The sequence below is a fragment of the Zootoca vivipara genome, chromosome 6, assembly GCF_963506605.1.
Source record: "Zootoca vivipara chromosome 6, rZooViv1.1, whole genome shotgun sequence".
In the NCBI taxonomy this organism is placed as follows: Eukaryota; Metazoa; Chordata; class Lepidosauria; order Squamata; family Lacertidae; genus Zootoca; species Zootoca vivipara.
In genome coordinates, this window is record NC_083281.1 from 24,007,663 (window position 1) to 24,022,936 (window position 15,274).

Genomic DNA, 15,274 nt, shown 5'->3' on the forward strand with positions numbered 1-15,274 from the left:
CCAACCTTCCAACCCCCCCCCCCAGTCTCTGTTCACACCTCAGGGTAGGGGGGAAGGACGGTTCTCTTGCATTGCCAATGGCCCTCTGGAGCCCCCTATTGTTCCTTAATGATTCTTGCTTGGCCAGGTCATTTTGCATAGGCTAGTCCAGAAATTCCTCTGCAGCTTCTGTTCTCCCTTCATTTCCCAAATAATCAACATCCAAACATTTATTAATTTCTAGGCTTTAGGGGTCCCCCCCCCAAAATATAACAATATTATTATAGTAAAACCTCCGCAAACATCCGACTCCTCTAGTGTCCATCGCGGTGAACGTCCGTGGCAAGCCTGGAAGTACTGGAACGGGTAACTTCCGGGTTTGCTGCTCACCCATGCACAGAAGCGCTAAACTGCTCTGCATGCCTGCGCAGACACAGTGCTTTGCCCTGCACATCGTTTTCGGGTTGAGGCTGGGCCTCCGGAACGGATCCCCGTCTTAACCCAAGATTCCACTGTATATTGAATATGTACTTTCTGGGTTGCCTCCAATGCCAGTCCTATGGAGAGCAGTGAGACCCATTGAAGTTAATGGGCATGGCTAACTTGGGTGCATTGATTTCAGTGGGTCTGTTCCGACTAACATTTAGTTGGGTATAGCTAGGGTTCCCATAAGTCCATCAGCAGTTGGCAGCCATGTCCTGGTGGAAATCAGAAACAAGTTTGGGGAAATCTGGATGTATGGCAGCCAATGTCGGCAGTGCTGTTTTCACCAATCATCCATAAGAATAGCTCAAAAAGTTCAACAACTTTGGCCAAAGTAAAAGCACAACAACTTTTCTGTCTGGATTTTCACTGTTTGAAATACGGCCCATCGTATTTTGCCATCGCAGCCGAAATCTGTAGGGTCCTGGGAAGCAAGCAAATTGCTTGGTTTTGCGAGGGAGAATCAGACCCCCAAGGCGGTGGTTATCCAAAATAAATTTTTATTTTCTACATATGAGCCATACATGCAATTGGTTGGGACAGGTCACGTTTCCTGCTTGGCAGGGGGTTGGACTGGAGGGCCCTTGTGGTCTCTTCCAACTCTATGATTCTATGATTCTAACTCCCTTCCTCCCTTCCTTCCCCACAACACAGCCCTTCCAAACCCAAATGCAGGTTCCAGCAGTTCAGGTGCTCCCAGACCCCCTTCCTCACCCTTATATCCAGAGGATCGTGGTTCCCAGGACTACCAGGAAAGGGCAAAGTTGAAGGCTGAGCCCTTGGAAACCTGACCCATAATGATCATAAGACAGGTATGGGTTGGTCCTCACACCATGATTGACTATCGTGAATGCAAAGTCATTCTTCTCCCAATTGCAATTGCTGCCGGAGCAGCAAGGCCCCGACTCGCTGGTGATATTTATAGGGCCGAAGGATTGGCTCTTTATAACATCGCAAGCTGAGCGCTGGCAGGTCCTGATGTTCATGGGAAAAGAGCTGAATCCTGTTGTGGGAATAGAAGGGAGGACAAGAAAGACACAAATGGTTAGGCATGAGGGGCATGCATTGAGACACCACAGGGAATCATGAAGAACATGGAGCTTGAGGGGAATCCCACACCTACCGGTATGAGTTATTAGGGGGCAGGGGCCCCCACACCTCTGAAAAAGCAGCCCGTTTTGCCTGAGAGTGCAATTTTGAGGTGAAAGGTTTGTGGGTGTAAGTTTAATTATTCAGGGGGACAAATTCTGACATTGCAGGTGGTTGGACTAGATGGCCATTGGATTCCCTTCCAACTCAACAATTCTATGTTCTATGATTCTATAATGTTTGGCTTTAAGAAGTATTTATTTATTTCAACTGTGTAGTATATTTTATTCTGTTTTTATTCTGCTATGTCATTTACTTTTGTAATGGCTTTGGCCATACACATGAATAATGTTCATATTGGTACATGTAAAGGAATCTCCATCAATGGGCCCCAGTCACATCTGAACTTGGTAAGATGCATTTATTTCATTTAGAAACAGCTTGTCACATCCTATTTTTCAGTGTTCCCAAATTCTCAGAGCTGCTTGCTGCTGATTTATTATTATTATTATTATTAGGTATTATTAAGATGTCACATCACCAAAGGCCCCCTGCAATCAACCGACCACCCTACAGAGGGAATAAATCAGCAGACAATTGCAAAATCAGGCTTCACCAACTTCATGGACTCAAATTCCCATCAGCCCCAGCCAACCTCTAGAGGGCACCAGGGCTGGCAAAAAAAAAGGAGTCTTCAAGTAAGACATAGGCAGCAGTGTTTGAAATTAGTCTGGTGCCAGGATCTGATACTGGAAGTGAACTCAGCTTGTGGGGAGGGAGGGACGTTCTGGAGGGCAGGAGCTGTGGAAGAAATTTCCTATGCAAACTCACCATTTCTATCTGAAATAGTAACGTTCATGCTGCCTTCGTAACACCGGTCGTAGTCTTTGCCACATTTCGTAGTCTCCTGGATGTATCTAGTGGCGCTCCACTCAAAGCCTGTGTAACACTGGTTGGACCCAGTTACTGGAGTAAGAAATCAAAATGAAGAGCATGAGGTTTTTTGGGGGGAGACTGGATTTAAAATCGTCACTCAGTTTGTAGGTGTCTCCCCCTTTTTCTGTCTCTTAAATGATGATAGGGGGAGAATATTTTGGTTTGCTTTGCATATCAATGTGAGACTACTTAATTTGCCCTTTTCAAAGGATTGGATATCTTAATCATACTCAGCATAAACCCACCAAGATGAATTGGTATGTGTTTAGGTGGATGCGTAAAGCGAGGCGTTATACTTCAAAATCTGAACTTTTGCGAATTTTGCAAGGCAATTTTCCAGCTTAAAAATGTGTGCGAATCTTTGCACATATTGGGGGTTGTTGCCCTTTCTTTCTCCACTTGCCAAACCAGCCACACCCTTTGCCAAACCCCACACCTGAGCATGTCCCCTCCCTTTACCCCTCACTCACCCCCCTGCTCACCCCTGCCTTACAGTGCACCTCATGTTCCCACTCCCCCCACAGCTTCCTCCAAACCTTTCTGCATGCTCTCGCTGCTAAATTACACCCTAAATTACACTCTAAAGAACACCATCTTGTACATTTCTTGAGAAGCGGGGTTACCTTTTCTTTGGCAAATGATCCCAAAAGTTGGGGAACAGGGCCACTTGCCTTAGAAATCTCCAAAATTGAATTATCCAAGCCTCCCTATTGACAACCACCTGCCCAAGAAGTGAAACTGTGAGTTCTCACTTTCTTCTCAGGTGGCACTCAACCCTCCCTCACCCCCCCCAATACCTTTGTCCTTGATAGGGGTCTTGGGAACTTCCCTCGTTTTCTCATTGCAAAGGTCACCAAAACAGTAGCTCTGGTCGAACTGGATGGCAAAGTGTCGATCACCAGAGTTGATTGATTTTGTTTCATCCATAAGGTCCTTGCTGGCGCAGCCTTTGTAGCTTATTATCAAAACGTCTTTATCTAAAACAGGGGGTGGGGGGGTGGAGATGTATATATACAAACAAAAGATTGATGCTGTGGCAGGGTGTTCCAAAGACCTTATCTTGGCAATTATTGTTCTTGGGGTGATTTATACATGCTTTGGCGGTGTTGTTGTTGTTTAGTCGTGTATTTCAAAAACTGAAAGTCCGGACACAAAAGATTTTTGTTTGTTTCTTTGTTTGTTTTTGCCAAGGTTGTTGAGCTTTTTTCATTTTGCCCAAAGTTGTTGATGCCCAGACATTTCAGCAATTTCTATTTCCAATGGCTGAATTCCAGGAATGTCTGGAAAATTCTGGATGTATGGGCAACTCTATGTAGGGTGGGGGAGGGCTGCCAAAGCCCCCTGCCTTTTTTCTCTGGTTCATGTCTAGCTTGGTGCCATGAGTTTGTTCATGACTTAGTTCATGAGAGTAGCCCTAGAAAGTGCTGGCAGTTCTTCCCACTCCCCACTTCTTCCTGTTTCCTTGTGACACACTTCCTGTCAGCTGTTTCCATCCTCAAAAGCTGGGCTGGAAACCAGCCCATGTCTGTGGCCAAACATCTGTGGGCCACCTGCCTGTGACACAAGGGGCAGAAGGAATACTGGATGGAGGGGTGGGTGTGGCTCTTCCCATAGGACAGCAGCCTGCATTCTAGCCCTGCAAAATCCAGAGCTTTCCCACACCTTCACATCTCCAAATCCTCCACTGAGGCATGTAAAATGCATATCGTATTTCAAGCATGCAGTCCAGAATATCTGAAAAGTTCTGGCATGCAAATAAGTTCTTTGGTTGAAACCTTTGAACCAGGATATCAAAAAGAAATAACAAGCCAAGATTTATAAACCTGCGGAAGGTTACTCTTGTGGCATTCTGAATGCATGCAAAGCATGATTTCATCATCATCATTCTTTATTCGACCGTCGTTAAAAAAGATACAATTCTCAGTACAAAGTTAAAACATCTAAGACATCTAAAAACTAAAATAAAACATGGGCAGCACTAATAAAGGCTATACAGATAAACCTGCATCAATGCAGTCGATTTTACTCTTACGACACTTGAGAGCTAGGAAGAGAAATTTGGCTACCAAGAAAGCTGTTTTACCAGTGGGATTATTCAACAAATGTACAACCTGACTTTCTCTGGATAGACAGCTAAATTGAGATAGGCATGGGGCTATGAGACATTGTCTTAAATCTACATAGAAAGGGCAACTCAGGAGGATATGTTCGGTGGACTCTACCTCACCCAAGGCACAGTGGGAAGTTCTCTGATCGTATGGCACTCCCCTGTACCTTCCCCATAATACCGCAGATTCGAGGACGTTCAGTCTGGCCGCAGTGAGGAGTCTGTGGTATTCCACATAGTGGATTACCGCGAGATAAGGGGCTGGTGTAACCTGATAGATCTGCTCCCCCAGGAACATCCCTGGTTTCACGCAGGCTATGTCCTCTTGTCTAGCAATATTGCCCAATCTCTGAGCAATCACGGCTCTAGCTTGACTGTATGTCATAGACTCCAAGTAAAGGGTGTGACAGACTGCAAGTCTGTACTTCATCTAAGACCTCCCTTTCCCAGGATGATTGAAAATCATCCCTCAATCAAGGGAGCCAAACCCACGGGTTTAAAGGATAGCTTAAGCCATAGCCAAAGCTTCGCTTTCAGGGCCACGTACCGAAAAGCTTGGCAGCCAGCCTCTAATCGCATGACCGCACCCGCTACAGAAGGGGGATCCTGAGGATGGCTCTAAGAAATTGCGATTGGATGGATTCCAGTCTTAAAAAATCCCTGCATGAACCCAAAGCAATGCCCACCAAAAGTAGTGGGAGAACTTGCAAAGCCTGATTTCAGGCCCCAGGTAATGCCACTGAGAATTTTTTTATTTATTTTTATTTTTATAGAAAGATTTTATTAAATATTTCAATCACACGCAGAAATAATAATGGTAAAAAAAATTACATCTCCATTACAATTTAACATATTATTATATACATATTCCCCACCCCCACCTCCCTCTTTACCTCCCAATCCCATAGCTGCCAAGTTATCCCTTTTTTTAAGGGATTTTCCCTTATGCTGAATAGGCTTCCTCGCGAGAAAAGGGAAAACTTGGCAGCTATGCAATCCCCACCCTTGTTACTTCTCAGCCTGTACTGGACTTATCAGTACCAAACCCTTTGTTGACCACACACTGTGCTCCTTCTATAATTATTTATTTGTAATGTATAATATTTATTTCAATAATCTATTTAATCTAATTTCTAGAACCCTTATACATCTAAGAGAAGAGTCGGTCTTTCCACAAATGTATTTATGTAATCCCTAAACAATTTCCACTTACTTTCACTTTCTTCCAATTTCATTTCTTTTATTGCCTCATGGTTTTTTTTTTTTGCAAAATTATAATATAATAATAATTTTTGTAACCAATCTTCCTTATTTGGGACCTCTTGAGATTTCCATGCTCTTGCTATCAGTAGCCTTGCTGAGGCTGTCGCATAGCTTACTATGCATCTATCCTTGGGTTTTATGTCGTCACCTAGCATTCCTAATAAGAAGATTTCTGGTTGTTTTTTGAACGAATACTTCAGGATTCTTTTTAATTCTTTATATATTAATTCCCAAAATTCCTTGATAAGACTACAATTCCACCACACATGTACATAAGTACCTACATCTCTGTGACATCTCCAACATATGTTGCTGGCCCCCGGATACATTTTAGCCAATTTGGCCGGCGTTAGATGCCATTGGTTTTGCATTTTTAATAGATTTTCTATCAAATCATAATTTGGGGTAAATTTCAAGTCTCTTTTCCACAATTGTTCCCACTTTTGTACATTAATTATTTTTCCGAGATCCTGACTCCACTTAATCATAGAACTTTTAGTTAGTTCCTCCTCGGTTTCCCATTTTAGCAATATTTGATATAAATTTGAAATATATTTTTCTTTATTGTCGATTAAGATTTCTTCCAATTTTGATTTGCCCTTTTCAAATCCCACTTTTTTTATCAATTTGGAACCTTTGATTAATTTGGAAATATTGTAACCAATTATTTTTATATTTTTTGATTTCTATATAATCTTTTAATTTCAATACTCCATCTTTCTCCTCTATAAGCATTCAATAAGTTGGCCAATTATCATCCATATTTCGTCTCTTTACTGCTACTAATTCTACAGGGGAAAGCCGCCAAGGTGTTTTTGGTTCAAAATACCTCCTATATTTCGTCCAGACTTTAAATAAAGATTTTCTAATAATTTTAAACATAAAAATATTCTTTTTCTCAATTTTTTCCTTCTGCAAATACCAATGCCATCCAAATGCTAGCCCTTCCCCTTCCAAATCTAATAAGTCCGAATTCTTTAATTCTATCCAATCTTTTATCCAAGTTAACGCCACCACATCGTGGTAAATTTCAAGGTCTGGTAACCCATATCCCCCTCTGTCTCTATGGTCTATTAAGATCTTATATTTTATCCTGGGTTTCTTCCCATTCCATATAAAATTAGCAATGTCTTTCCTCCAGTCTTTAAAATGCTTCTCCATATCCAATAATGGCAGATTTTGAAAGAGATAATTCATCTTAGGAACAACACACATTTTAATCGTCGATATCTTACCCAGGAACGATAATTTTAATTTCTTTCCAATTTTTTTCTTTATTTGCTTCCAGGTTTCTATATAATTTTCTTGAATCAAATCTATTCCTTTGATTGACATCTGCACTCCTAAATATTTCAAATTTTTTTGCTAATTTTTAACTTTGTAATATCCTGCAATTGTTTTTCTTCCTTATCTTCCAAATTTTTTACTAAGATTTTTGTTTTATCGTAATTTACTTTTAATCCTGCCAGCTCTCCGTATTCTTCTATTTTATTTATGGCACTAGGAATACTTAAGATGGGATCTTCTGTTGTAATGATGATATCGTCAGCAAAAGCCTTAACTTTATACCTTTTATTACAAATCTATTCCTTTCACTTTGTCCTCATCCCTTATATTATTTAACAAGATTTCAAGAGTAATAATGAAGAGGATCGGAGACAAGGGGCAGCCTTGTCTTGTGCCCCTCTTAATACTAATTTTGTTGGTGAATCTTCCATTTATAATTAAACTGGCTTTCTGAGTCCTATAAATAGCATTGATTGCCTTTTCAATTCCCCCCCCCCAATCTCAAATCTTCTATTAATTTTAACATAAAATCCCACGCAACCATATCAAAGGCTTTTTCCGCATCAACAGACAATATCGCGGCCTGTTTATCCCTTCGGTTTTCCAGACATTCTCGGATGTTTATGATATTTCTTATGTTGTCTTTAGCATATCTGCTAAAAAAAAAGCCACTAAGAATTTTATGGGTTGCAAGCAATTCCATGGTTTTCCTCTCTCAAAAATCTAGCAGCCACACAGGATCCATCTGGCAGAACAGCACTTACCTATAGTTAATATAAGTTGGACATCTGTGCAAACATTCTCAGTACTGGAGCAGTTGGTAATACCGCTTTCTGGGGTGATACGAGATGAGGAGTTTCCCTTGTGCGGAGTGGTAAGATTCATGGTTGTGGAACCATGGCACTTCAAGGCAGAAATTCCTGAAAAGAATTGTGGGGAGAAAGGGTATGAGATCCTGGAGAAGCTATTAGCAATGTTTTTCTGCCTTGAAATTGGTTGCCCCCTTTTAACGTGAAAGCAGAAGTTGTTTGGAGGCAGAAATTTGCACCAAGTGCCTGTTCTGAACCACAGGCCTAAAGGAGGAGCCCGAGTGAGTGCTTTGATGTGTGGATACCAAAGAAGGATTCAAAAATGTCAAAAATCCAAGAATGGCCAGTCCTAGAGATTTATTATATCATGGGGTGGATGGGACCATGAGGGGCATCTAGTTCAATGGCAGATGTTGGATTTCAACTCACACCAAGACCAGTCAGATGTAAACTTACAAAACAGAACAATGACAACCAAATTATAGGCTAGACTACTTATAGGAAAGAATTGGAAGAGTGATAGGAGACCTAGCAAAGAGGATTGGCAAATAAAAATGATATCATATTATAATTTGGCAACAAAAATAGCAGAAATTAAAGGAATAAATGAACAAAAAAGGATAAAGATTGGAAAAAATTCAAAGATTATATAGCAAGTTTTGCAGAGAATGCTGACCTCTCAGTAGATTTATGAAGGTTCAAACAAATGAATATCAAAATCGATAGTAAGAACATAGGTATACGTATGAGCAAAGAAAGAGAAAAATGTGCAATATAAGATTGGCTGGAAAGCACAATAGGGTGTGTGGAGGGACGGGTGGTGGGGGTGTCTGAAGAGATGAAAATGTATTTCTATTATGTATTGATTTTTTATTATTTACTGTATTTTTGGTTTGTTTATGGCAATTTTTGTTAATTTTTGTAAATTCTTGTATGAAATAAATAAATAAATAAATAAATAAATAAAAATATTAACAAACAAACAAAAACCAAACCAAAAGCAAATTATAGGCATTACACCCCTCCCCCGAACAAGTCATTGTAATTAACCTGAACTTATCCTAATACGGAATTTTAAAAAATGAAGAAGATTTTTTAAAAAAACTGACAGCACAATGCAGGTTTGAAAACAAAGTTTGAACCAGGAGGAGGAGCGGGAGGAGGAGGCAGGCAGCTCCATGGGAGTCGTACTTCACAGTTCCTCATCCAAATTATTCTTCCCTGGGTAAATTTTCCTACAATTTTTAAACCCCAACATTAGGCTGCTTAGTCATTGCCTCTCTACTGAGTTCCAGCATATTGCAAGTCAAATCACTTTCCGGGAAACCTCCTGCGGGACATGACTCCGCCTTCCTGACACAGCCCAAACCTTCTTGCAGAGAGGGCTAAACTCACCTCAAAGAGACACTCCTCCCCACCAGCAGTCACCGAAAGGTGACTTAAGCAAGTCATAGCACATTCACTTTCCAGGAAACCTCCTGAGTAGGATTGCAATATGTCCTCTTTCTCCTGGGCACATCCTCATTTTCAGTACTGAAATTTCTGCCTGGGAGGATTCTTAAAATTTGACTAAATGTCCTGGTTTTTGTTTGTTTGCTTGCTTGCTTGTTTACAATAATATAAGAAAAAAAATCCTAGTGCATTAGACTCAGATCTAAAGTACCCGGCTAAGCTAGTCTGCAGCAGAGAATCACAACAGAGCAGTGGCTTAAATACAGTACAGTACTCTATCAATCCTTTCTCTTGTCGCTGATCTAAAAGGACGCTGGCTCAGCTACAAGATCTGGAAGGAGTCTGGAAGGGCAAGAGTTAATATTCTCCATGCCCTTAAGGAGAGTCCTCATGTACATGTTAAATGCAGGAATCTGTCACCCAATGTGGGACTCAAATCCATGACCCTGAGATTAAGCCTCTCATGTTCTAACAGCTGAGCTATCCCAGCTCTTGAGAAGAACCAGAGAGCTCAAGCTGAGAGGCAGCCTATTCCTCATTTAAAGCCATCCAGGTGGGTGGTGAGTATCCCTGTGTCTTGTGGGAGGGAGTTCCATAGTTTAACTTTGCACTGTGTGAAGAAGGTATTTCTTTTATCTGCCCTGAATCTGCCCACTTTCAGTCTCAATGGGTGTCCACGATTTCTAGTGCTTTGAGAGGGAGAGAGAAATGTTTCTCTACCCACTTTCTCCATGCCACGCATCATTCTGGAGCATCTATCATGTGAACTCTTTCTCATACTTTCTCTAAACTAAGACACCCCAAATGCTGCAGACTTTCCTCATAGGACAGTCGCTCCATCCCCTTGAAGAGTTTTGGTTGCCCCTTTCTGAACTTTTTCCATACACCTTAAGATTCCTTCTTGTTTTCCATGCAAATCTAGTTGGCAGCCACCCAACCACCCAGGTCTGCAACTCGAGGACATCCTAATAGCAATAACTGGTACTGTACCTGAAAGAAGAAAGATCAATGCCAGCAGTCCTTGCAGTACAACTGTTGCAGCTCCCCATCTCAACGTGACACCCTCCATGGTCTGAAGCCGAGAGGCCCTCTGAGCCAAAGAACCAATTTTCTGATGAGTCTTGGAGGAAAGGGAAAGCAGTCTATGATCTGAGAGAGTTGGGCTGTTTGGTTATATATATATAATGTGCACAAACATGCTAGGTAGAGAATAGCAGGAGGGACTTCCTGAAATACAAGAGCAGTTCTGGTAAGGGCAGGATTATGCAAGGAAGAAGGAAGTCTATGGAAACTGTAAGCAGCCACAGAGGCAGACTCTGGCAATATGGAGCCCCATATGAAGCCAAAATTTGGCACCCCAGAGCAATGGCAAACCAGCTGTTCTGGTACAAGGCGAGACAGGCCCTTTCTTGCTCTCCCCACACTCTTTCCCCACCCTATCTTCCTCTCCTTTCCCCCAGCCTGATGTTACCTCCCTGGAAAAAAGATATTAAAAATCACCAAGACAGTTATAGCCCTTAAGATATTTGAAGATGGCTATCATATCTCCTCTCAGTCTCCTCTTTTCCAGGCAAAACATACCCAGCTCCTTCAACTGTTCCTCATAAGGCTTGTTTTCTAGACCCTGCTGGTCCCAACTTCATGATTCTGAATATTATTAATTTATCACATATTTTATTTGTTGCATTTATTTACTGCATTTTTCTGAGAGGCAGTGACTGGCACAAGGCTACCCAGTGAGTTTCATGGCTGAGTTGGGGGTTTGTACCCCATTTCCTAGATCCTAGTCCAACTCTCTAACCACTGCACTACACTGCTTCTACTGGAAGCTGTTGGAAGTGGGATTTGGAGCATCAATAATGCCAGCTGCATTAGAAGAGGCTGGGCAGGCTGTAGACTGGCAGATACAGTGGTGCGGTGGGTGAGTTCCAGTAAGTGGAGACTCAATCCTGACAAGACAGAGGTCCTATGGGTAGGTGGTTCTCAAATCTGAGAACAGAAGAGCCTGCTCTGGAGAAGGTTGCCCTCCCCATGATACAAGAGGTGTGCAGTGTGGAAATGTTCCTGGAACCAAATGCAAATGCAAAATTCCCAGGAATCTTTAGATGCTTCCTGTTTCTCTGATGTTCCCTTAAGGCACAGCACCATTTGTACAGCTCTCAGATGTGAGCAAAATCGAGTGGGCTTCCGAACCCAGCTTGCTTCTCTTCATTTCTTCAAATCAATCAATCCAGGAATTTGCCCAACAGGTTGATGTTTCAAAAGCAAGAGTGCAGTCCCCAAGGGATATTTCAACTCCCCCTTCCCACCTTACATGGTGTCAAATTTCTGTGCAGTGATCTGGCAATGTAATAAAATAATAGATACCTCTAAATCAGGTATGTCAAACCTGCGGCCCTCCAGATATTTTGGCCTACAACTCCCATGATCCCTAGCTAGCAGGACCAGTGGTTGGGGAAGATGGGAATTGTAGTCCAAAACATCTGGAGGGCCGCAGGTTTGACATGCCTGCTCTAAATAGAATATAATGTCACAAATAAATAAATAAAATTCCTTCCAGCAGCACCTTAGAGACCAACTAAGTTTGTCATTGGTATGAGCTTTCATGTGCATGCACACTTCTTCAGATACCTGTTTTGATTAGTAGCCTGTAGGTTGGAAAGGCTAGAGAGTTTTTTGTTTTTCTGTTTTTTCAGTAACTCCAGTTGAGAGTGTTAAATGGAGGGCAATACTCAAGCTTGGTGCATCCTTTGTAAGTGGCCACTTTCCTCATTTTGCCTGGTTGCATGAGAAGAAGGAGAGAACCAGCTATCTCAGGGGTCCTAACTGCAGGAACTCTTGGTTAATTTGTGCCTTTGGGGACCCTGCAAACCCTAGAGCTGGTAATGACTGGGTTATTTCATGATTACCTCACAACATGCACTGTGAGGTAAGCTAAACTGAGAAAAAGAAAAGAGGAACAGCTAAAGGCAGAGTCCCCTAGGGCGAAAAATATGGTAACCTTCCACCCAAGCCCACGAAACATGAGCCACTTACCCACTCTGGTCTCTACTGTGAGGGTGAGGCAGGCACTCTGAGGCTCTTTGCAGGTCTGCAGAGGCCCAGAGCACGACCGGGTGGCACTTTCACAACGTTCACATTGAAGGCAGATTCCTTGGGGGGGGGGGGGAGAAAGGAGATCAATGTCTCACATAGGGACCCCTTAATGGTTTTCCCAGATCAGGGGTCACCAACAGACATAGACCACACAAGCCCTTCAGATACAGGTCACCTTCAACCAGAGGACTGCCCCCTGAAAGCATTTCAAATAGAGGACTTCCCCACTGCAATGTAGAACATATGACATTCTTGTTTCAGCCCCTATCTGGACAAGGTGGTGGGTGTCCCGTTGTCTCTTAAAATGTTGGGGTGTCACAAAGGATGTCTGCCCGTTGTCCAGATAGGGGCTGAAACAAGATGGTCATATGTTCTACATTGCAGTGGGGAGTCCTCTATTTGAAATGCTTTCAGAGGGCAGTCCCATTGTCTTTTAAAATGTTGGGGTGCCACAAAGGATGTCTGCCCGTTTGCAAAGGAAATGACTGGTATCATGAAGAAGGGAGACCTGTAGAACTAGAAGTTGGTGAAGTTGCTAAGTGGGCAGGTGGCCAGGGCAAAAGAGAGAGATTAAAAAGGTAAAACAAAATAAAAAATCCTTCCAGTAGCACCTTAGAAACCAACTAAGTTTGTCATAGGTATGAGCTATCATGTGCATGCACACTTCTTCAGATACCTCATTTCGCAACTGAAGAAGTGTGCATGCACACAAAAGCTCATACCCATGACAAACTTAGTTGGTCTCTAAGGTGCTACTGGAAGGGACTTTTTTTTATTCTGTTTTGACTACGGCAGACCAACATGGCTACCTACCTGTAACTAGAATATAAAGTGTTATCCTTTAGTGGCTGTAGCACAGAGGGAGGTCTGGGAAAATCAATTTTCCCAGGGGCACCCCATGTTCTTAAAACAGAAACCCACCTGTATCTAAGGAAATATCATTTCTAGGAGAAATCATAAGAACACAGGAAGTTGCCTTATCCTGAGTCAGAGTGTTGGTCTATCTAGCTCAGTAGTGGCAACAGTGACTGGCAGCGAATCTCCAGATTTTCAGGCTGGACTCTTCCCTAGTCCCACTGGAGACGTTCTTGGGTATAGTTTGGTCCCACACACCTACTGCAAAATTGGGAGCTGCCTTGATAACTTTATCGTAGAGTGGCAATTCTAGGAAGAAGAAGAAGAGGAAGAAGAAGGAGAAGGAGAAGGAGAGGAAGAAGAAGAAGAAGAAGAAGAAGAAGAAGAAGAAGAAGAAGAAGAAGAAGAAGAAGAAGAAGAAGAAGAAGAAGAAGAAGAAGAAAGAATTCTTGGGAAATGGTTTGTTTGCTAAGCATTTAGATACTTCTTAAGACACCATAGCCAAATTGGATGGTGAACAGAACCTACACTGATTTTAACCAGTGATTTTCCAGGATTCCTGATCAATGCCAGCCAGGTGCAAGTCTGCAATAATAAATGAAGTTTAAGGGGCGGGGGGGGGGGGATTCGTGCCATACTGTATATTTAAATCACTAGGATAACACTGTAAACAGTCTTGGGTTCCCCCAGAGAATCCTGGGAGCTGTAGTTTGCTAAGGATACTGAGTGTTGTTAGGAGACACCCTATTCCCATGACAGAGCTAATGTTTTCTCAGAGTGGTTTAACAATAAATCCCTCTTTCCAGGGGACTCTGAGAACAGCAACCCTGGGAGGGGAAGAGGGGGGTCTCCTATCAACTCTCAGCACCCTTAAGAAACTACAACAGGGGTATCCAAACTAAGGCCCGGGGGCCAGATGCGGCCCAATTGCGGACGGTCCGGAAATCAGCATGTTTTTACATGCATAGAATGTGTCCTTTTATTTAAAATGCATCTCTGGGTTATTTGTGGGGCATAGGAATTCATTCATATATATTTTTCAAAATATAGTCTGGCCCCCCACAAGGTCTGAGGGACAGTGGACTGGCCCCCTGCTGAAAAAGTTTGCTGACCCCTGAACTACAACAACCAGGATTCTTTGAAGGAGAAGCCAGGACCATTTAAAAGTGCTTTGAACACTGCTTTAAATATGTAGTGCAGATAGGTAAAGGAAAAGGACTCCTGGACGGTTAAGTCCAGTCAAAGGCGACTATTGGCTGCGGCGCTCATCTCGCTTTCAGGCCGAGGGAGTTGGCATTTGTCTGCAGACAGTTTTCCGCGTCATGTGGCCAGCATGACTAAACCACTTCTGGCGCAATGGGACACCGTGCTGGAAACCAGAGGGCACGGAAATGCTGTTTACCTTCCCACTGCAGTGGTACCTATTTATCTACAGTACTTGTCTTGAACTGCTAGGTTGCCAGAAGCTGGGTCACAGCAACGGAAGCTCAATGCATCGTGGGGATTAGAACCACCGACCTTCCAATCAACAAGCCCAAGAGGCTCAGTGGTTTAGACCATGGCGCCACCCGCTCCCCTAGTGCAGATAGAACCTGTGAGTGTGCATAGGCAATGCCCTTTGACTGATCCAGCTGGGCTACAGGGCTACAGTGTCTCCAAGTGGTTTAACAACCAGTCCCTCTTCCCTGGGAATTCTGGGAACTGTAGCTCTCTGAGGGGAATAGTGGTCTCCTAACAATGTGCAAGTAGATAAATAGGTACCGCTACAGCGGGAAGGTAAACGGCGTTTCTGTGCGCTGCTCTGGTTCGCCAGAAGCGGCTTAGTCATGCTGGCCACATGACCTGGAAGCTCCCTCAGCAAATAACGCAAGATGAGCGCTGCAACCCCAGAGTCAGTCATGACTGGACCTAATGGTCA

General features: G+C 42.9%; 1 protein-coding gene across 1 annotated transcript; it reads right to left on the bottom strand.

Moving 5' to 3' along the window:
* Positions 1–945: 945 nt before the first annotated feature.
* LOC118087294 (uncharacterized) lies at positions 946–10,682 on the bottom strand. Its single transcript, XM_035119819.2, has 5 exons — positions 10,396–10,682; positions 7,909–8,064; positions 3,285–3,464; positions 2,383–2,517; positions 946–1,465 (listed from the first exon to the last, which is right to left on the bottom strand). The coding sequence occupies exons 1-5, from the start codon at positions 10,472–10,474 to the stop codon at positions 1,179–1,181; spliced, it is 837 nt and encodes a 278-aa protein (XP_034975710.1). The 5' UTR covers positions 10,475–10,682; the 3' UTR covers positions 946–1,178.
* Positions 10,683–15,274: the final 4,592 nt, after the last annotated feature.

Coding starts and splice junctions, on each gene's coding strand:
- LOC118087294 (XM_035119819.2), bottom strand. CDS start 10,474: ATGGAGGGTGTCACGTTGAGATGGGGAGCTGCAACAGTTGTACTGCAA. Junction 3,465..7,908: donor CCAACTTATATTAACTATAG/GTAAGTGCTGTT, acceptor CCCCTGTTTTAG/ATAAAGACGTTTTGATAATA. Junction 1,466..2,382: donor TACTATTTCAGATAGAAATG/GTGAGTTTGCAT, acceptor TTCCCACAACAG/GATTCAGCTCTTTTCCCATG.